Raw genomic sequence first — 23,985 nt, 5'->3', positions numbered from 1 at the left:
GGATGATGGGGGATATTAGTGGTAGTAGTCCAATGGCTCTGGCTGACAGGATGATGTGGGATATTAGGGGTAGTAGTCTGATGGCTCTAGCTGACGGGATGATGTGGGAAATTAGGGGTAGTAGTCCGGTGGCTCTGACGGGATGATGTGAGATATTAGTGGTAGTAGTCCAATGGCTCTGGCTGATGGGATGATGTGGGATATTAGGGGTAGTAGTCCGATGGCTCTGGCTGACAGGATGATGTGGGATATTAGGGGTAATAGTCTGGTGGCTGTGACGGAATGATGTGGGATATTAGGGGTAGTAGTCCGGTGGCTCTGGCTGACAGGATGAAGTGGGATATTAGGGGTAGTAGTCCGGTGGTTCTGACGGGATGATGTGGGATATTAGTGGTAGTAGTCCGGTGGCTATGGCTGACGGGATGATGTGGGATATTAGGGGTAGTAGCCCGGTGGCTCTGGCTGACTGGATGATATGGGATATTAGGGATAGTAGTCCGGTGGCTCTGGCTGACGGGATGATGTGGGATATTAGTGGTAGTAGTCCGGTGGCTCTGGCTGACGGGATGATGTGGGATATTAGGGGTAGTAGTCCGGTGGCTCTGGCTGACAGGATGATGTGGGATATTAGGGGTAGTAGTCCGGTGGTTCTGACGGGATGATGTGGGATATTAGTGGTAGTAGTCCGGTGGCTATGGCTGACGGGATGATGTGGGATATTAGGGGTAGTAGCCCGGTGGCTCTGGCTGACTGGATGATATGGGATATTAGGGATAGTAGTCCGGTGGCTCTGGCTGACAGGATGATGTGGGATATTAGTGGTAGTAGTCCTGTGGCTCTGGCTGACGGGATGATGTGGGATATTAGGGGTAGTAGTCTGGTGACTCTGTCGGGATAATGTGGGATATTAGTGGCAGTAGTCCAGTGGCTCTGGCTGATGGGAGGAATTAGGATATTAGGGGTAGTAGTCCGGTGGCTCTGGCTGACTGGATGATATGGGATATTAGGGATAGTAGTCCAGTGGCTCTGGCTGATGGGATGATGTGGGATATTAGGGGTAGTAGTCCGGTGGCTCTGGCTGACGGGATGATGTGGGATATTAGGGGTAGTAGTCTGGTGACTCTGTCGGGATGATGTGGGATATTAGTGGCAGTAGTCCAGTGGCTCTGGCTGATGGGAGGAATTAGGATATTAGGGGTAGTAGTCCGGTGGCTCTGGCTGACGGGATGATGTGGGATATTATAGTGAATGTGTGCGGAGTGGGCGGGACAGTACACTCAGCTTTTATATATATATATATATATATATGTATATATATAATCATTATAATTTGTTATAACTAACCGTAGTTAGTTACTATGCCTGGGCAGCGCCGGGCTCTTCAGCTAGTTGATATATAAAATCAAGGGTGTAGCCTTATGAACTCCGACACTGTCATTACTGATTGAGCAGTGACAGTGTGCAGGAACACCTCTCAAACACCTCCCAAAATTGTATCACCCTGTTTGTAATTTATCCATACCAGAGGAACAATGTAACGCAGAAGTCTATAAAAAAGATGCTTCAGAATTGACTTTCCACGAAGAACAGACATGTCAGGAGAACTAACAAAACTTTTGTTTTATGTGTTTATATCATATACAGAACTAAACTTGTGTTTTTAATCAAGAAAATGCACACAATGGACAATATATAAATCACTTTTTTTAAATGATGTGTTAACTCCCCCAAAAATCTCTCCCAAGGTCTCCTTTTTGTCTAACTTGCTGCCCTCTGCCTGTTGTCAAGTGTAATCCTTATCCAGCACCAGAAACACTGTCTTGTTACTGACAAAACAGAGAAGAGGGCTTGGAGTTTATAGCAGGCAAGGCACTGTACAATGGCAGGAGCAATGTATACAGGGAACCGAAGGAAACGGACCTTTTCCATTTATAGTGCTGGCAGAATGCTGATTTAAAAAAAAACGTTTAAAACAGGTGGCAAGTTACAGAGCATATGAATAAGGACAGCTCCTGGTCTGGTGTGTTGGTCCAAAAGCAGTTTTAACTGCTTGTGAGGAACGAAGGCAGCATGACTTTCCTTTTCTATAGGTTTGGTGTGAAAGGACAGGTAGGATTAAAATCTTATTTATGTTTTGTTCCCAATTAATAATAATGCATGAAACACTAAACCGATAAAAATGTATAGTCAATACGCATATTTTTTTTTTCATGATAATACTGAACACATAAAAAAAAGGTATTGTCGTTGTCTTCCCTCCGTTTTTCTCCCTTATTGCGTTTACCGCTTATTTTTCTAGGTAGGGATGTATTTATACTGCAATCACAGATAATCACGGCACTTCAAAGCTTACCAGCCCCTACACCAAGCTGGAAATAAGGTTCTTTGACACCGGTTTTGTGTAAGTCATTGTGGAAATCATTCTAGTTTCCCATGCATGTAATGACTTTTCTTTATCACTGATGACAGGGAAGATTATTTTCTATCTACACTAGAACAAGATTTGTTGTTTTCTGTTCCTTGTTCTGCCAGAAAGCTTCATTGTATATAGACAACCTTAAAAAAGGGTCCGTTCCAGAAGAGCTTATGTCTCATTGCTGATATGACTTGCCGGTGTTAAGGAAGAGTCAGACAGCCGTATAACTTTGGCGAGGGTCGCAATGTAATACTAGGACTGGCAGGCTGCTCTCCAGACCCAAGCGTGACAGCTGCGTGCTGAGGCACAATCGGGTCGAGGGAGCCATTGGTCAATCCGAGCATTGTGTTCCAATCCTCATCTGAATTATACACCAATCTGACTTTTCCCTTAAACTGTATGATTCCAGTACATAAATATAACAAAACAACATGATGTTAGAACTTTTTGTACCACTCAGGTTTTGGCTTAAAATCTGACCAATGGTGGACATCCACCCAGGGCAGTGGTTTAAGCCTTTGACTGCTGCAATCAGACTGAGACCCCTGTGATCAAAGGGGCTAAGATGTATAAAAAGACAGCCAAAAGTCTTTGTCAAAAAATATTTTCAGGGCTTATCTACAATTTGTTCTGGCAGTAGACAGGCCAAGACAAATTACACGAAGTCAGGGCAGCTTTTTGTGTCTCATGCTGCTCTTTTGTCTGTCACACTGCATGCAAACACAATAGAGAGGTGGGGCAAGCAAGCCATTGAGCAATGACAAGCACTGTGCATGCTGGGAAGTGAGGGACAGGAAAGTCCTGCACCTAATGCACCAGGATAACGCTGGCCTATGGCTAGTTACAGATCATGGAAATTGGAAGAGTTTATAGACAAATTTAGATTTATGCTTCAAAGCAGTTTGAAATTTTGTGGGGCATGAAAGCAGCAAAACCATGCTTTTACACTTGTTTTGGGCAAAATTATATGTGCATTTTAAAAGCTGCTTTTATATGGATCATTATCCATATTCTAACTTGAGAGTTATTCATAGGCACTTGCTTTATTTTTTACCCTTAAAATATTGCTAGCAAAAGCTTTATAAACTACATCTATCAGTCTCAGATGCTGCCAAGCTTTGACTGGCAACATCTGGGAGGAGTGAAAGGACCTACCACCAGAGAAAACGCTGAAGAAACACCCAGTTGCACTACAAGCAGAGATTTCACATACTGCGCTCTAAAAGCAACAAATGTGAATACCTCTGCAATGGAGCGACACAGTGCAAATTTTCAAAAAGCATCAGAGTCTTGAGACCTCAGAGATGATTATAAAGTATTTAATGTGACAGTGACACTTGATACAAGCTCTCCAATATCTGGGCAGCATGTATCTGTCACCCCGGAGCAAGGAAATACCTGGAGTGCGACGCAAGGGAAAGAAGGTAAAATGTTCCCTTTACAATAGGGAAAGTGGAGAAGGGACACCCCTTAGAACTCAACTGAGACTGCACCATGCGCTCCCTAGACAGGTCCTTCCCCCTGTGCACCTTCATGTGCCTAAGCCCTGGCTGGCCCTGTGTTAGCCCTAACTAGTGAGTAGGGCAGCAAGACACTTGTATCACTACTAAAGTAAGGAAACACAGGGAGGGAAATAAACAGGGAAAAATGGAACTTGACCACTTAAACAGGAACAACTTCTCCAAGGAGGTCAGCATGGGAAACCTATAACTGACATAGGAGAGAACAAGAAGTGGGTTAACATAATGAAAGGGAGAAGCAGCAAGCTGCAGCAGCTGAGATTAGAGCCATATGGAATCCCAGCAGGATCAAAAAGGAACTCTTAACCCTTTTCACACCAAGTGAAAATCAATCTGCACTACTCAAGTTAAATGCAGAGCGGACTCCAAAGAGGACCTGTGAACCGTTGCGACCTTTTGATCCCAAATGTCTCAGCAGGATGCGGCACATTCATGACAGTATAAGGCACTGTCTGTATGATCTCAGCCTTGTATGTTTTACTCTGAAACATTGCCAGTGACTGAAAGGTCTCTACCTGTATATAGGTAAAGGTCAATCCAGGGCAGCGGCCGGGGAGAAGTCGGTGGTGACCAGCCACACCGACTAGTCTGCCGTGCAGTTCGGTCCCCGGCAGCTATTTCCAGTATGTCAGACATACCTGGCAGAGATCATACAGCTGGAGCTTGATACATTCTGCCCACGGATTAGGCAGCATGCACCAGGTGTCGGGTTTAATTTTCTTGAAAAAATGTCAGGTCGTCTTTAAAGATTATTCTCGGGTATAGGTTTTCACACATTATCATGGAGGAGTAGGCATGCAAATGCAGGAAATCAATATCAGGATCCGTCAATTTCAGGTAAGCTTAAGGGTCCCAACATTGGGTCTTTCTAATGTGTGTCCTTGACTTACTATAGCATGTTATTACAATAAAACTTTTTAGTGCTTAAAATCTTGACACAACAGCATTTTGTTTATATATCCACTTTATGTCTATGTTCTCATCTTTCTTCCTACCTGTTCATCTAAGTACCATAGTTAATGTAGTAATGGACATTCAGCAAGTATGGGATTATTTTTGAGAGCCTAGTATGTGAATCCTCTCTTTGTTTTTGATAAACAGGCGCACAGGAATCCTCTTGTATCCTTGGGCCCAGTGAGTGAATGGAATGCCGTCCAGGTCATTTCCTACTGGCTGGCTGTATTTTTCCAGATGTTTTCACCGTCTGCATAAAGCTTACTGCTGATGATTTAGGGCGCCGAGAAACACTGTATTTAGTTCTGAGACATCCACAGAGAACGAGGGAGGAAATATTGGGAGAAAATGTCTCTGGTTGTTTATTTTGTGGTCATATTCTTATGTCTTGGATTTATGGATCAAGAGGCAAATGGAGCTTACATGCAGAAATTGGCAAAGAAGAAACTTTGTGCCGACGACGAATGTGTTTGTAAGTCTGCCAAGAACGTAAATATTAATGTATTTTTTTTTTTACATTAAGTTACTGGTGCTTTATATTCTCCTGGATCGGTAATCTCTTGATAAATCTTCAGTGGCTTATTACCAGACCTTTTTAATTTTTTTTCTTTCGACTGTATTAAAATTGGATCTTTCTAATTTCCCTGTTTTAAATTTAATATCTATGAGATTATTTTTTTTTCTCATTTTTCCCGTTCCAAGTACAAAATAAAAATATATCTTTCTGAGGTCACATTTCTTCTTTCTTGTAATGTCTGTGTGTTTGAAGTAAGATTACGAGTGGAGTATATATGTGTACAGCTTGGACCTAAGAGCCTAAGGAACTTTATTATTTTCCATTATTTGACTGCATTAATTATTCACTTTTTTTTACACAGTATGTACTAAAGATATTACTTATTGCCAGAGGGATTTTTCACTGTAGCCTTGTTTCCGCTTCTCCAGTACAGATTTATGTACATAGCAAAGGGGGGGGCAAGCTCAGAATATTAATTAAGTGTAAGCAAACTTTTTGGCTAGGTTAAGGTCACGGAAAGAAATTTTCTGAAAGCTCCTTATTTTTTCTGTCTTTTAGATGCTATATCCTTGGGGAAGGCGTTGGATGATTATAATGCTCCAGATTGCAGATTCATAAACGTCAAGAGAGACGAGCTGGTCTATGTCTACACTAAGCTGGTGAAGGAAGGTGATGATGCAGGAGAGTTTTGGTCTGGAAGTGTAAGTTTCGATTTGATAATGTTTATTTTTAAAATTGATCTGATTTGTAATAAAGTCATTGGGTTGTAGACTTTTCAAATTGTCTCTTCAGAGAGGAAAGAGGACTTGAACTCCAGTGCTACCTATTGTGTTCACATATAGCGTTTTTTTGCGTTTGCGCGGCATTTTTAAACATGCAATTTTGCCGCAAAAACGCAAAAAAAAAAGCATCCCATGCAATCCTATGGCATTCCGCACATGCTGTGCTAATGCTGCGTATTTTTCCGCGGCGGAATTGCATCGCGGAAAAGTACGCAGCATGTTCATTCTTTGTGCGTAATCGAGGGAATTCTGCACACATAGGAATGCATTGTTCTGCTTACTTTCCGCATGTGGCTATGCCCACCATGCGAAAAGTAAGCAGAACATTTGCGGATGTACCCAGGGTCTGGAGGAGAGGAGATTCTCCTCCAGGCTCTGGGTACCATATCCCTGTAAAAAATAGAATTAAAATAAAAAATCATCATATTCTCACCTTCCAAGGTGAAATCACGATTTTTTATTTTTTTTCATTATTTTTAACATTAGATCTTTTTACTAGTGATGCCGCATAGGCAGCTTCAATTGTATAAAGTTGGTCACACTCGTCAAACACTATGTTTGACAAGTGTGACCAACCTGTCAATCAGTTTTCCAAGTGATGCTGCAGATCGCTTGGAAAACGCTAGTTTTTCTGCGGGAAATAGGCGGTAATTTAAAATGCGATTTTCTTCCATATTTCCCGCAGAATGGAATTCCGGAATTCCCACGGAAATTCCACACATGTGCACATAGCCTAAGAAGACGCAAGTCTAAAAGTCAATATTGAATCTTTAACAAGCTTTGCCACATACATGTTAACACTTTCACACCTCCGCATTCACCAGATGGAGGCCATACGGTGTTCTTTTTTACTTTCGCTGGCTCCCCTGTGTTTTTTGGCATACTATTTGTTTAGCTGTTTAGTAGAATGCAGCCTATACAGTGGGACACTACCAAAATAGTATAGCATATGGTACTACTATTTGTTTTATAATGCAGCCCTATGGTGGACAGATGCTAAGGCATCCATCAAGACCTGGCTGCTGTTGGATGTATACCTCATTAATGTACTTTTTTGGTAGTAGGTGCAAGCAAAATGTTGCCTTAAGTTAGTATTTTTGTGGCTTTCTTCACCGTAAGACCAATTGAAAACTTGTCCAGCTAGGTACCTTTTCCAAATAATGTGTAGATGGTGTGTACATGAAGAATACTATTATATCTGATGTGGAAGGTCAGCTTACTCAGCTGCTTCCCGAGGTAAACACAGTCACACTTTAGGTTAAAGTCTCTGGGTGGTTTATTACTTCATAAACCATAAAGCCCAAAATAGTAACAAAAGCTGCCTTTCTGGCACAAATTAAAATATAAAGTCGATGCAAAGTACTTCCCAGTATAGCTCCTGCCTTCTGGAACAAACATGCGCTTCAGCACACACAGAAAAAAACAGAGACTAGACATTTAATCCCCTCCAACCACACCCTTGAGGTGGAGATATGGTGAGTAGGTGCCCCACCCATCGCTCACCTACTCTCCGAAACCCAGACCCTGGAAACGACTGATTTAATCTCAGCACATACAGTGGGGAAAAAAGTATTTAGTCAGCCACCAATTGTGCAAGTTCTCCCACTTAAAAAGATGAGAGAGGCCTGTAATTGACATCATAGGTAGACCACAACTATGAGAGTCAAAATGAGAAAACAAATCCAGAAAATCACCTAATCTGATTTAGTAAGATTTATTTTTCAAATTATGGTGGCAAATAAGTTTTTGGTCACCTAAAAACATGCAAGATTTCTGACTCTCACAGACCTGTAACTTCTTCTTTAAGAGGCTCCTCTGTCCTCCACTCATTACCTGTAGAAATGGCACCTGTTTGAACTTGTTATCAGTAAAAAAGACACTTGTCCACAACCTCAAACAGACACACTCCAAACTCCACTATGGTGGAGACCAAAGAGCTGTCAAAGAAACAAATTTGCAGCCCTGCACCAGGCTGGGAAGACTGAATCTGCAATAAGCAAGCAGCTTGGTGTGATGAAATCAACTGTGGGAGCAATAATAAGAAAATGGAAGACATACAAGACCACTGATAATCTCCCTTGATCTGGGACTCCACGCAAGATCTCACCACGTGGGGTGAAAATGATCACAAGAACGGTGAGAAAAAATACCAGAACCACACGGGGGAACCTAGTGAATGACCTGCATATAGCTGGGACCACCGTAACAAAGGCTACCATCAGTAACACACTATGCAGCCAGGGACTCAGATCCTGCAGTGCCAGACGTATCCCCCTGCTTAAGCCAGTACATGTCCGGGCCCGTCTGAAGTTTGCTAGAGAGTATTTGGATTATCCAGAAGAGTATTGTGAGAATGTCATATGGTTTGATGAAACCAAAGTAGAACTGTTTGGTAGAAACAAAACCCGTCGTGTTTGGAGGAGACAGAATGCTGAGTTGCATCCAAAGAACACCATACCTACTGAGAAGCATGGGGGTGGCAGCATCATGCTTTGGGGATGTTTCTCTGCAAAGGGACCAGGAATACTTATCCGTGTACATGAAAGAATGAATTGGGCCATGTACCGTGAGATTTTGAGTGCAAACATCCTTCCATCAGCAAGGGCATTGAAGATGAAATATGGATGGGTCTTTCAGCATGATAATGATCCCAAGCACACCACTAGGGCAGTGAAGGAGGTCTTTTTAAAAACCATATGAAGGTCCTGGAGTGGGCTAGCCAGTCTCCAAATCTCAACTCCATAGAAAATCTTTGGAGGAATTTGAAAGTCCATGTTGCCCAGTGACAGGTCCAAAACATCACTGCTCTAGAGGAGATCTGCATGGAGGATTGGGCCAACATACCACTAACAGTGTGTTCCAACCTTCTGAAGACTTACAGAAAATGTTTGACCTCTGTCATTGCCAACAAAGGATATATAACAAAATATTGAGATGGACTTTTGTTAATGACCAAATACTTATTTTCCACCATAATTTGCTAAATAAATTTTGCCAAATCAGACAAGGTGATTTTCTGGATTTGCTTTCTCATTTTGACTCACATAGTTGTAGTCTACTTATGATGTCAATTACAGGCCTCTCTCATCTTTTTAAGTGGGAGAGCTTGCTCAATTGATGGGTGACTAAATACTTTTTTCCCCCACTGCATCTTTTCTTGGGTTTTGAGAGATAAATTAAGTGAGTGCTAAGCTGGGCATAGGATGATACTGGCAGATAGAGGGGGTGCTTGCAGCTGTATGTGATAGTGGGAGTGCTTGATGCAAAAATAGCGAATGAGAGTTAAATGGGAAACCCTTGGTGTGATTTGTATGCAGAAGCTTTGGCTATGATTATACCAATAATGGGGGCTTGGGGTGTCGCTACTGTTAGGCGACAGGAGCTGGATGTTACAATTTTGGGGCTCTGGATGTGGCTGCACAATTTGCATTTATTTTTATTCAGTGTGCACCTTATCGCAGTGTAATATGGTGCCTATCTTATGACACTTTAACTTCAATTTTAACCGTGGAGTATTAATAAATGATTTTCTTTTAGCCTTTTTTTGGTCTTTGACTTGGCCTAAAACAGATTTGTTCCTGTACTACACTGCTATGTAAGAGAATTTAAATGAGAACCAAATTAATTTGAGAAAAATGTACATTTACACTATTTTCTCCTCATTTGTTTATATTTATTAGCATGTTTTCAGCACATAACTTGAAAACATTGGCCCACTATTGGCTTATTCTAAAAATGCCTTTAACACAAAAAGCTAATTTAAACAATAGTTAATTTTCTGATGACACATTCCCAATGTTCTTCTAACTATATCTTCTCTCTGATAGGTTTATACTGAGCACTACAGGGATCAGATAGGACTTATTGGTTATTTTCCAAGCAGTCTCATCATGGAGTTGAATGTCTACCAGGATGATCTTCTAGAATTTCCCACAACGGTAAGTTATTGCAGTTCTTCTGTGTTTGCATGATCAACCAGATAGCTGTCTTGGGTCTAGGATCTCAGAAGAGCAAAGTGGCTGTCGATTCCCAAAAAATCTGCAGCTGAAGAAAATTAAATTTATGTTGCTTCACTGACTTCATGTCATGTATTAATGAAAGGTTAAAAACAGATTTTTTTTGTTGTAACGATACTTATTAGGAGTGCTATGCCCAGTGGCATAGCTAGGGTCTCATGGGCGCCTGTGCAAAAATTGGACCTGAGTCCCCACTTGCATGTTGGTCAGATATTTGGGCCCTTGTAACAATCTAGATCCTATAATGTAATAATGTCCCCGTCCTAGCTGTTTCTGTAATAATCTCCCCCCATCGTGGCCCCCATCCTGTAATAAATTCCCTAATCCTAGGCTTCTTCCTGGTATAATGTCCCCTATCCTGTGCCTTCCTGTTATAATATCCCCTGTACTAGACCTCCTACTGTTATAATGTACCCATCCTGGGCCACGTCCTGGAATAATGTCCCCCATTCCTAGTATAATGTCTCCCATCATGGATCCCTTCCTGATATAATGACCCCCATCCTGGGCCAAATTCTGATTCAATGACTCCCATCTTGTGCCCCTTCCTTATGTAATATCCTCCATACTTAGCTATTTCCTGTTATTATGACCCCCATCCTGGGCCCTTTCCTTGTATTATGCTCCCATCCTTTCTTTGTATAATGCTTCAAATCCTTGGCCTCTTCCTTATATAAAGCTCCCCATTCTGGACCCCTATCTTTGTATAATGCTCCCCATCCCATTTAAAGGTATAATATTCTGCCACTAATTTTCAATACATTAAATACAAAAATTTTTTTACCATCTTCTGCTCCTTCAACATGCGCCATCCTTTTCAGTTGCTGACTTCAGTGTACCAGCACGGGCAGAGCATGACATTACTGCCATGTGCTGCTTGAGACAGGCACGCTGACGTCAGCTGCCATACTCTCCTGATGGGTTCCAGTGCAGCATTACAGTTAAGCAGAAATAGGCGCTGGTGTCGGCGGGCCCCCCTCTCGTACGTGTCTGGTTGCAATCACACATCCTGCTACCACAATTGCTACGCCCCTGGTTACTGCAATATCTGTATACCACTGGAACAGATGCCAAATGGAGTCCAAAGTGTCGCCATCTGCCTCATTATAGTGAGTGATTGCATTGGGGGTTTCGTCTGAATCCTATTTATATAGAATTTACACAGAAACCCCAATGTAAGTGCTCCGTATAGAACACAAGCATGTGATCCCAGCCTTATAATGAAAGTGATCAAAAAATGTTAGGTATCCCAAAATGTTACCAATAAAAACCTAACTTATCCAACACAAAATGATCCCCCAATTCTTTCCATTATCTGTCACTGGAAATATATGGGGTTCCCAGGTTTCTAATAGAACACCCCCTGAAGAAGAAGGTGCGAAACACGCATTGGGGTTTCCTGCACCCATCTACCCAAACCTTTATTGAATCCATAGGTATAAATTTTGCTTGATCCCATGGTTATGTGGTATCTTTGCACATTTTGCACAGTATTAAATCCATAGGTATTACATTCATCCCAACCCTAACCCATCTTTTCAACCTATCACTAACAACTGATGTTTTCCCCTCAAGCTTTAAACATGCCTCCATCACACCTATCCTCAAAAAGCCCTCTCTTGACCCATCCTCTGTATCTAGCTATCGCCCTATATCACTTCTCCCCTATGCCTCCGAGCTACTGGAACAACACGTCTACCTTGAACTGTTCTCCCATCTCTCTTCTTGCTCCCTCTTCGACCGCTTACAATCTGGCTTCCGGTCACACCACTCCACTGAAACTGCCATTACTAAGGTCACCAATGACCTCTTAACCGCCAAGAGCAAGCGACACTACTCTGTCCTCCTCCTCCTGGACCTGTCGGCTGCCTTTGACACAGTGGACCATTCCCTATTATTACACACCCTCTCATCCCTTGGCATCACAGACTTGGCCCTATCCTGGATCTCATCATACCTAACAGACCGGACATTCAGCGTCTCCCACTCACACACCACCTCCTCACCTCGCCCCCTATCTGTCGGAGTCCCACAAGGTTCAGTCCTAGGACCCCTGCTCTCCTCCATTTACACCTTTGGCCTGGGACAGCTCATAGAATCTCATGGCTTTCAGTATCATCTTTACGCTGATGACACACAGATCTACATCTCTAGACCAGATATCACCTCCCTACTAACCAGAATCCCTCAATGTCTGTCCACTATTTCATCCTTCTTCTCCGCTAGATTTCTGAAACTTAACATGGACAAAACAGAATTCATCATCTTTCCCCCATCTCACGTGATCCCCCCAACGAACCTATCCATTACAGTAAATGGCTGCCCACTCTCCCCAGTCCCACAAGCTCGCTGCCTCGGGGTAATCCTTGACGCTGATACCACATATCCAAGCCCTTTCCACTTCCTGCCGACTTCAACTCAAAAATATTTCTCGAATCCGTTCATTCCTCAACCAAAAATCTGCAAAAACCCTAGTCCATGCCCTCATAATCTCTCGCCTTGACTACTGCAACCTCCTGCTCTGTGGCCTCCCCTCGAACACTCTCGCACCCCTCCAATCTATTCTAAACTCTGCTGCCCGACTAATCCACCTGTCCCCCGCTATTCCCCAGCTTCTCCCCTCTGTCAATCCTTTCACTGGCTCCCCATTGCCCAGAGACTCCAGTACAAAACCCTAACCATGACATACAAAGCCATCCACAACCTGTCTCCTCCATACATATGTGACCTCGTCTCCCGGTACTTTCCTGCATGCAACCTCCGATCCTCACAAGATCTCCTTCTCTACTCCCCTCTTATCTCCTCTTCCCACAATCGCATACAAGATTTCTCTCGCGCATCACCCCTACTCTGGAGCTCTCTACCACAACATATCAGACTCTCACCTACCATCGAAACCTTCAAAAAGAGCCTGAAGACCCACCTCTTCCAACAAGCCTATAACCTGCAGTAACCATCGATCGACCAAACCGCTGCATGACCAGCTCTACCCTCGCCTACTGTATTCTCACCCATCCCTTGTAGATTGTGAGCCTTTGCGGGCAGGGTCCTCTCTCCTCCTGTACCAGTTATGACTTGTATTGTTTAACATTATTGTACTTGTTTTTATTATGTATACACCTCCTTACATGTTAAGCGCCATGGAATAAATGGCGCTATAACAATAAATAATAATAATAATTTTGCATGGGCCCATGTTTATATGCTATATTTGCACAGTATTTAATTAGTGATAATTATGTATATATTTATTATATGCTAGTTCTCTATAGGACGTTGTTCCACATCACTTTGAATTTGGAGACATCCATGAATATAATTTATGTATGTAATCTCTTATCTTCCACAATTTGAGATTGAATTGAATTTACAGTTGTGCTTAAAAGTTTACATACCCGGCAGATTTTTTTATTATTTCTTGGCCTTTTTTTCAGAGAATATGAATGATAACACCAAAACTTTTTCTCCACTCAAGGTTAGTAGTTGGGTGAAGCCATATATTGTCAAACTACTGTGTTTTCTCTATTTAAATCATGATGACAACCCAAAGCATCCAAATAACCCTGATCAAAAGTTTACATACCTCATTTCTTAATACCGTGTATTTCCCCCTCTAACATTAATGACAGCTTGAAGTCTTTTGTGGCAGTTGTGGATGAGGTTCATTATTTTCTCAGATGGTAAAGCTGCCCACTCTACTTGGCAAAAAGCCTCCAGTTTCTGTAAATTATTGGGCTGTCTAGCATGAAGTGTGCACGTGAGATCTCCCCAGAGTGGCTCAATAATATGGAGGTCAGGAGACTGGGATGGCCAGAACCTTCACTTTGTTCTGCTGTAGCCAATGACAGGTTGACTTGGCCTTTTGTTTTGGATCGTTGTTATGTTGGAACATCCAAGTATGTCCCATGCGCAGCTTCTGGGCTGATGATTGAAAATTTTCTGTAACATGCTGTATTCATCTTTCTTTCAACTTTGACCAAGTTTCTTGTGCCTTTATAGCTCACACATCCACAAAACATCAGTGATCCACCTCCATGCCTTGCAGTAGGAATGGTGTTCCTTTTATCATAGGCCTTGTTGACCTCTCTCCAAATGTAACATTTATGGTTGCGGCCAAAAAGTTCAATTTTGTTCTCATCACTCCAAATTAACTTGTTCCAGAAGTTTTGAGGCTTGTCTCTGTGCTGTTTTGCATGTTGTAGGTGAGATATTTTGTGATATTTGCACAAAAATGGCTTTCTTCTTGTGACTCAACCTTGCAGCCCATTTGTCTTCAAGTGCCTTACTGTGCATCTTGAAACAGCCACATTGCTAGTCTTCAGAGTGTCCAATATTTCAGCTGATGTTATTCGTGGGTTTTTCTTTGCATCCCGAATAATTTTCCTGGCAGTTGTGGACGGAATTTTTGTTGGTCTAGCTACCCGTGGTTTAGTTTTTAGAGAGCCCCCGATTTTCCATTTTTTAATCACAGTTTGAACGCTGCTGACTAGCATTATTAATTCCTTGGATATCTTTTCGTATCCCTTTCCTGTTTTATACAGTTCAACTACCTTTTCCCGTAGATCCATTGAAAGTTCTTTTGCTTTCCCCATGACTCACAATCCAGAAACATCAGTGGCTGGATGAAAGATGCAAGAGTCTGTCTGGATCCACGAAACTCACTCAGTTTTCATGCACACACTGATTACAAGCAAACAGGTCACAGGTGAAGACATTACCTTTAGTAGCACCATTTGCGGTGATTACAGCTGCAAGTCGCTTGGTGTATGTCTCTATCAGTTTTGTACATCAAGAGACTTAAATTCTTGCCCATTCTTCCTTGGCAAACAGCTCGAGCTCAGTAAGGTTTGATGGAGACCGTTTGTGAACAGCAGTTTTCAGCTCTTTCCACAGATTCTATCTTTAGTAGCTATTGAAACCCATTTGTGTCAACTTCTGTGCATGCTATCAGGCCAAAATCACCAGGGCATGTGAACTTACAGTGGGGCAAAAAAGTATTTAGTCAGTCAGCAATAGTGCAAGTTCCACCACTTAAAAAGATGAGAGGCGTCTGTAATTTACATCATAGGTAGACCTCAACTATGGGAGACAAACTGAGAAAAAAAAAATCCAGAAAATCACATTGTCTGTTTTTTTTTCATTTTATTTGCATATTATGGTGGAAAATAAGTATTTGGTCAGAAACAAGCAATCAAGATTTCTGGCTCTCACAGACCAGTAACTTCTTCTTTAAGAGTCTCCTCTTTCCTCCACTCATTACCTGTAGTAATGGCACCTGTTTAAACTTGTTATCAGTATAAAAAGACACCTGTGCACACCCTCAAACAGTCTGACTCCAAACTCCACTATGGTGAAGACCAAAGAGCTGTCAAAGGACACCAGAAACAAAATTGTAGCCTTGCACCAGGCTGGGAAGACTGAATCTGCAATAGCCAACCAGCTTGGAGTGAAGAAATCAACTGTGGGAGCAATAATTAGAAAATGGAAGACATACAAGACCACTGATAATCTCCCTCGATCTGGTGCTCCACGCAAAATCCCACCCCGTGGGGTCAGAATGATCACAAGAACGGTGAGCAAAAATCCCAGAACCACGCGGAGGGACCTAGTGAATGAACTGCAGAGAGCTGGGACCAATGTAACAAGGCCTACCATAAGTAACACACTACGCCACCATGGACTCAGATCCTGCAGTGCCAGACGTGTCCCACTGCTTAAGCCTGTACATGTCCGGGCCCGTCTGAAGTTTGCTAGAGAGCATTTGGATGATCCAGAGGAGTTTTGGGAGAATGTCCTATGGTCTGATGAAACCAAACTGGAACTGTTTGGTAGAAACACAACTTGTCGTGTTTGGAGGAAAAAGAATACTGAGTTGCATCCATCAAACACCATACCTACTGTAAAGCATGGTGGTGGAAACATCATGCTTTGGGGCTGTTTCTCTGAAAAGGGGCCAGGACGACTGATCCGGGTACATGAAAGAATGAATGGGGCCATGTATCGTGAGATTTTGAGTGCAAACCTCCTTCCATCAGCAAGGGCATTGAATATGAAACGTGGCTGGGTCTTTCAACATGACAATGATCCAAAGCACACCGCCAGGGCAACGAAGGAGTGACTTTGTAAGAAGCATTTCAAGGTCCTGGAGTGGCCTAGCCAGTCTCCAGATCTCAACCCTATAGAAAACCTTTGGAGGGAGTTGAAAGTCCGTGTTGCCAAGTGAAAAGCCAAAAACATCACTGCTCTAGAGGAGATCTGCATGGAGGAATGGGCCAACATACCAACAACAGTGTGTGGCAACCTTGTGAAGACTTACAGAAAACGTTTGACCTCTGTCATTGCCAACAAAGGATATATCACAAAGTATTGAGATGAAATTTTGTTTCTGACCAAATACTTATTTTCCACCATAATATGCAAATAAAATGAAAAAAAAACAGACAATGTGATTTTCTGGATTTTTTTTTCTCAGTTTGTCTCCCATAGTTGAGGTCTACCTATGATGTAAATTACAGACACCTCTCATCTTTTTAAGTGGTGGAACTTGCACTATTGCTGACTGACTAAATACTTTTTTGCCCCACTGTATGATCAGGGTCATTTGGGTGTTTTGGGTTGTCATGTTGATTTAAAAAGAGAAAACACAGTAGTTTGACAATAAATGGCTTCACCCAATCACTAACCATGAGTGGAGAAAAAGTTTTGGTGTTATCATTCATAGTCTCAGAAAAATGGCCAAGAAAGCAAAAATTTTGCCGGATATGTAAACATTTGAGCACAACTGTATATACTGCACCCTGACATGCTGCTATGACACACATTTTGCACATTAATTCATATTTTTTTATCTTTTATGTATGTATCTATTTCAGATATATAGGATTTTGCTCCACATTATTATGATTTAGCATGTGACTACAGAGCCTTGCAAAAGTATTTGGCCCCCTGGAACTTTTCAACCTTTTCCCACATATCATGCCAAAGATACCAAATGTAAATTTTTGGTGAAGAATCAACAACAAGTGTGGCACAATTGTGAAGTTGAACGAAATTTATTGGTTATTTTAAATTTTTGTGGAAATTCAAAAACTAAAAAAATTGGGGAGTGCAATATTATTCGGCCCCTTTAACTTAATACTTTGTTGCGCCACCTTTTGCTGCGATTACAGCTGCAAGTCACTTGGGGTATGTCTCTATCAGTTTTGTACATCGAGGGACTGAAATTCTTGCCCATTCTTCCTTGGCAAACAGCTCGAGCTCAGTGAGGTTTGATGGAGACCGTTTGTGAACAGCAGTTTTCAGCTCTTTCCACAGATTCTCGATTGGATTCAGGTCTGGACTTTGACTTGGCCTTTCTAACACCTGGATACGTTTATTTGTGAACCATTCCATTGTAGGTTTTGCTTTATGTTTGGGATCATTGTCTTGTTGGAAGTCAAATCTCCGTCCCAGTCTCAGGTCTTTTGCAGACTCCAAAAGGTTTTCTTCAACAATGGTCCTGTATTTGGCTCCATCCATCTTCTCATCAATTTTAACCATCTTCCCTGTCCCTGCTGAAGAAAAGCAGGCCCAAACCATGAAGCTACCACCACCATGTTTGACAGTGGGGATAGTGTGTTCAGGGTGATGAGCTGTGTTGCCTTTATGCCAAACATATCATTTGGCATTGTTGCCAAAAAGTTCGATTTTGGTTTCATCTGACCAGAGCACCTTCTTCCACATGTTTGGTGTGTCTCCCAGGTGGCTTGTTTCAAACTTTAAACAACACTTTTTATGGATATCATTGAGAAATGGCTTTCTTCTTGCCACTCTTCCATAAAGGCCAGATTTGTGCAGTGTACGACTGATTGTTGTCCTATGGACAGACTGTCCCACCTCAGCTGTAGATCTCTGCAGTTCATCCAGAGTGATCATGGGCCTCTTGGCTGCATCTCTGATCAGTCTTCTCCTTGTTTGAGATGAAAGTTTTGAGGGACGGCCGGGTCTTGGTAGATTTGCAGTGGTATGATACTCCTTCCACTTCAATATGATCACTTGCACAGTGCTCCTTGGGTTGTTTAAAGTTTTGGAAATCATTTTATATCCAAATCCAGCTTTAAACTTCTCCACAACAGTATCACGGACCTGCCTGTTGTGTTCTTTGGTCTTCATGATGCTCTCTGTACTTCAAACAGAACCCTGAGACTATCACAGAGCAGCAATAAATTTCGATCAACTTCACAATTGTGTCCCACTTGTTGTTAATTCTTCACCAAAAATTTACATTTGGTATCTGTAAGTTTGAAGCATGATATGTGGGAAAAGGTTGAAAAGTTCCAGGGGGCCGAATACTTTCGCAAGGCACTGTATGTATTTATATAATTTTATTCTTGACAGCAGCTTTAAAGGGGTGCGGTTTTTAAAATGGTATCACTTTTGGGGAGTTTCCAATATATAGACTCCTGAAAGTCCATTTAAATCTGAATAGGTCCCTAAAGAAACAGGTTTTCTACATTTCTTGATAAAATTAGAAATTGCAGCTAAACTTTTAACCCTTCTAACATCCTAACAAAAATAAAATGATGTTTGAAAAATGATGCAAATGTAAAATAAACATATGGGAAATATTATTTATTAATTATTTTACAAAAGCAGAGACTGAATCCCTAGCAAATGATGCTAATAATAATCAAAAATAATTATATGGTCCTGTGAAACAAAAAGTTTTCTAGCATCCAAATAGGACTGTATAAAAAGCTGCTCTATGCTACAACCGAGAGAGCATATAAGAAGAGGCTTAAGATGAGCAATAAAGTTACAATATTTTATTAGAAATAATTTAAAAGACAAACAATGTTAATTATTTTGTACAGCATGACTAACTGGTTTAAGGATAAAAAAAAAATGAAAGTTTGAAAATTGCAAATTTTCACCAAAATTCCGTTATTTTCACAAATAAACACAAATCATATCGAATAAAGTTTACCATTAACATAAGGTACAATGTATCACGAAAAAACACTCTCAGAATCACTGGGATGTGTTGGAGCATTCCAGAGTTATTAACACATGAAGTCACACTGGTCAGATTTAAAAACAAAAAATTGGCCTGGTCATTAATGTTATAATTGGCTCGGTCACTAAGGGGTTAATAAATTTACCCCAAAAATATAAAAAATATATGTTTAGAAAATATATTTATCTGTCATAAAAAGTCACATCAGATTGCCTCCATCTCAACGATCTCAATAGGAAGGGCAAATCACTCTGCAGATTGAGCAAATGCAAAATTTGAGGAAAATGAACAGTTGTTTATTTGGGTCTTTTTTATTACTCAAGTAGAAATGAAGCTGGATTTGGCAGCTTTACTTACATCTCCAAGTTCTAGACAGATGGATAACTGAATCTATGTATAAGACTATTTTATGCATTTCTCCACATATCCCTGGAGAACTGTTAACATAACTTCAAGGACTATATGAGATTTATGAGTAAGACTTACTTACCTGCCTGCTTAACGACCTGTACAAAATCCATAAATACATTCTCTTTAATATACATTTTGATGCTGGAATTTTATGACTTTGTATAGTTTAAAGGCCCCGTCACACACAGCGATATCGCCAGCAAGATCGCTGATTTTGTGACGCCACAGCGATCTCGCCAGCGACGTCGCTGTGTGTGACATGTATCAGCGACCGGCCCCCCTGCCGGGTATCGCTGATCGTGCAGGATCGTCCTGGGCCGTTTTTTGATCCTTGGTCTCCCGCTGGCCAGCACGCATCGCTGTGTGTGGCAGCAGGAGAGCAACGATCAGCGACGCTGCACGCTGGTTTCCAATGTAAACAATATCTAAGAGCCGCGCGGCTCTTAGATACCCGCTGTTTGCATTGGAAACCAGCTTGCTTGCTGGTCCTGATCACTGGAGGTGCTGTCTATGTGACAGGTCACCAGCGATCAGCCTAGCGATGTCCCAGCGATCCCATCCATGTCGGATCGTTGGTGGGATCGCTGGGACATCGTTCTGTGTAACGGGGCCTTTAGAGTATACTTGTACTTTACTGTATGTCTAAGATGAGAATGTAGAAACTGTTATCTTCCACCACTTCCAGCAAAGCTTCTTCACACAAGATTTCTGTCTTTGCATGATGTAATTGAGATGGATGTTTTTTCTTCTTCTTTTCATCTTTTCTTAGCTCTGCTCATAACTGGAAAATATATACTGCACTGACCAAAAGTTTTAGACGGGTGTGAAAAAATGCTGAGACCTAAGAATGCTTTTAAAAAAAGAACTGTTTCTGAAGGAACACAGCAGTGAGGTTGTTGCAAAGATCTTTCAGAACTTGTTGCAGATCTTCCGTGGATGTAGGCTTACTCAGTCCTTCTCTCTTCATGTAATCCCACACAGAATCGATGATATCGGGATCAGGGCTTTGTGGGGGCCATATCATCAATTCAAGGACTCCTTATTGTTGTTTATATTGAAAAGAGTTCTTAAAGGGAATCCTATCAGTAGGATCAGAGGCGTAGCTAGGAGTTCAGATCAAGGTGGTCAAAACTTCTGAGTAGACCCTGGTTATAGCTATGGTGGTGCACCCTAATTATGGGTATAGAGGAACCTCATCAGATGACCAGGCTAAAAATACAACTCTATACAAAGTCCAAACTGATATTACCGCCATACAGTGATTGTATAGTGGTAGACAACAGTTCTGCAGATCATACAAGTGATTACGGTACAGTGATTACAGTGATATTTTAGATGCCTTACAGCAGACCTTCTTTCTGATGGAGTGGTTCACTTTTGCCATCTTTTCAATCTGGTACAATTCGACATGACGAGTACTCCAGCCACGACTCGACTGCAGGGATCACAACAAAACCACACATGACTTCTCACATTTCCAAGCCTGTCCCCATCTATTTCCAACCTGTACAAACTCCTCATCCTGCCATGTCGCCCTATTACTGTACCTGTTGTGTGGTACAATAACATTACTCCTGTTAATGCCCACCACTGTGCCCCTTGAAAAATAAAAAGCCTGTTTTGTACCCTATAGATGTTAACATTACCCCCTAGAAAATATGAATACCCTGTGTAAGTGCCCTAGAAAATAGTGGCCACATTTTGCCCCTAGAAAGTCATAATGCCCTCTAAAGGCAAATTGAGCAATTGTAAGTACACAATGCTATATAATATGATTGCAATATATTAAGAGAATAACAACAATAGGAATTCTTCTTTAACCCCTTCCCGACATTTGCAGCACATGTGTCATGATCGGAGAGGACTTCCCGACCAATGTAGTCAGAATTGTAAAATTTGCCCGGTCATGAAGGTGAAACCAGGCTCAGCGGCGAAGTTGTTAATCCGATCAAGTAGTAGAGAACTTTGCTCAATCTTTTATTGTTGAATTGAACTTGTTGCACTTCCTGACATTTAATGTTTCTCTTATACAGGCTATCGACTTCTACTGTGATTAAAGTGGACATGGAGGAGAGAAGAGATATGAAACAACCGCAGTAGGACATCAGGATGATTTGCATGCTTTTAGATACCTTTCTCTTTGTGTTACATCCTGTCTTAACTATCACTTCATATAAACCAATACAAATAAAGTATTGTATACTCAGTGCTGAATTACTTCAATAAGATTTTTTTTTTGTGAATGAATCCTCTAACTTTATTTCCGTTGAATGGAGCTCCAGGTTCCTGCATACTAGAGCATGCTTATACTGTATGTTTGTGCCATTATTTCTAATCATGTAATTCTTCCTTTGAGAACAAACATGTCCTTCATTCTTCACATTTGTTCAAGACCTAAAGGTGCACTATGTCTTGGAACGCAGCGAAATACTTCCAGGACATAGTGTACCGGCGCATGCGCAGTAATGATTTTCGGCTTTGCCCGCATTTGGGCAAAGCATACTGCACGTGCGCGAGCCAAGATTGCTTTGCGCACGCACAAAATATGGTGCAGAGCTACTCTAATTCCTGAAAATATTGTGGACGTTGGCCACGGATGGGGTGGAGAAAAGAAGAAGAAACACCGCCCATCAGACTGGACACAGGGCATTTACATTGCCCGCAAATTTCCGGTGACAGATTCCCTTTAAAAAAACACTTGTTGATTCTTCATTATTCAATGGAGTGATAAAAAACGACAGGAAAGCAAAAGTATAAAAGTCATGAAAACCAAGGAAAAACCCTCCAAAACTCTGACGACGGCCAAAATTGTTGGAAAACTCTTTGGAAATGAGAAAAATGAGACAAAAGATGCATAAGATGGACAAGTATCTGCTTGTATTTCTCAGCATTGAGAACAGTATTAATCATGATCAAATCTTCAAAAGTATTAAGTGCTCTGCTCATCGGGAGAAGGTTGCAATGTGGAGAAAGGAGAAATCAGAGGATCCACCAGCTCGTCCACTCGCTATTGGGCCCTTCAATGTGACTGTGCCCGGAGAAGCTACCCACTACTTCATTGCTAGAAAACTTGCTACAACCTAATGCATCAAATGTTGTTTTCTATCAGGTGATCGAAATGAGGCAGTAGTACTCCAGTCCTGAGGACATTGGAGCTGCTTATTGGGGAACATTGCCAATGAGACCATTTGAGTCACGATGGCTGGTTACTGTCACCCATACCACTGAGTTATTGAGAATTGTGCTATTTTGGGAGAATATTGTGGAAAATTCATGTGTAGTATTGTGGATAGTACAAATGGGGTATTGTAGCTGCTTGCTGGGGAGCATTACAGGTGGACATAATAGAGGAACTTCAGATAGTAATACAGCATGTTGCTCATGCTACAAGAGGCATTGTGGCTGACAACAGAATTGTAGGGCATTACAAATGGCACTAATCTGGACTGAAACTGGTGGCATCTTAAGAGGGAGTCACACATAGTAATCTCGCTAGCGAGATCGCTGCTGAGTCACAACTTTTGTGACACAACATCGATCTCACCAGTGAGATCGCTGTGTGTGACAGCAATCAGCGACCAGCCCCCCTGCCGGTATCGCTGATCGCTGCAAGAAACCTCTGGACATATTTTTCGTCGCTGGTCTCCCGCTGGCCAGCACGCATCGCTGCGTGTGACAGGCAGGAGACCAGCGATCAGCTGTAAAAAATAATAAAAAAAATGAAAAATATTGTTATTCTCACCTTCCGACGTCCCACGCAGCCATCCTGCCTCTCTCCACGCTCCCGGTCCCAGTGATCCTTTGCACGAATGACCGCGAGACGTCTCACTGCCACGAGACTGACATTCTCAGGGTCATTCTCGCAAAGGATTACTGGGAGCGGAGTGTGGAGAGAGGCTGGATGGCTGCGCGGGACGTCGGAAAGTGAGAATAACAATATTTTTTATTTTAATTCTATTTTTTTACAGGGATATGGCATCAGTGCTAACGAACACAGCGATGCCGTGCGCTCGGCATAGCTGTGCTGATCGCTGGTGAAGCTGTCTGTTTGACACGATCCTGACACGTTGATATCGTTGTCGGGATCGCTGGTAAGTCGCTATGTGTGACTCCAGCTTTACTTATAGGAAATTGTGGCTGTGACATATGGGAACACAATTGCAGAATCAAGGCCTCGTTATGATGTAGATATATTGTTAAGTTAACCTTGAGCATCAAACGACTTGTTCTACCCTTGGCACTCATTTTGTGTGTTTTATTTAAAGGGGTTGGCTACAATTCATTTATTACAGTTCTAGAAATAGCACTTCATAAAACAAGCATTTCATCAATATATGAAATATATCATTTACATATAATAAACCATTATTGTAA

The 23,985-nt window shown here is 41.8% G+C and overlaps 1 protein-coding gene across 1 annotated transcript; it reads left to right on the top strand.

Annotated features, from left to right (window-relative positions):
• The first annotated feature begins 5,120 nt into the window (after window positions 1-5,120).
• On the top strand, window positions 5,121-21,825 carry OTOR (otoraplin). The gene is made up of 4 exons (XM_073553749.1): window positions 5,121-5,362; window positions 5,966-6,108; window positions 10,017-10,127; window positions 21,645-21,825. Exons 1-4 carry the CDS (start codon window positions 5,239-5,241, stop codon window positions 21,666-21,668), a joined length of 402 nt encoding a protein of 133 aa, XP_073409850.1. The 5' UTR covers window positions 5,121-5,238; the 3' UTR covers window positions 21,669-21,825.
• Window positions 21,826-23,985: the final 2,160 nt, after the last annotated feature.

This window comes from Dendrobates tinctorius, unplaced genomic scaffold, assembly GCF_039654945.1.
Source record: "Dendrobates tinctorius isolate UK_male_01 unplaced genomic scaffold, ASM3965494v1 ptg000203l, whole genome shotgun sequence".
Lineage (NCBI taxonomy): Eukaryota > Metazoa > Chordata > Amphibia > Anura > Dendrobatidae > Dendrobates > Dendrobates tinctorius.
This window is presented reverse-complemented; position numbering and strand designations above follow the sequence as displayed.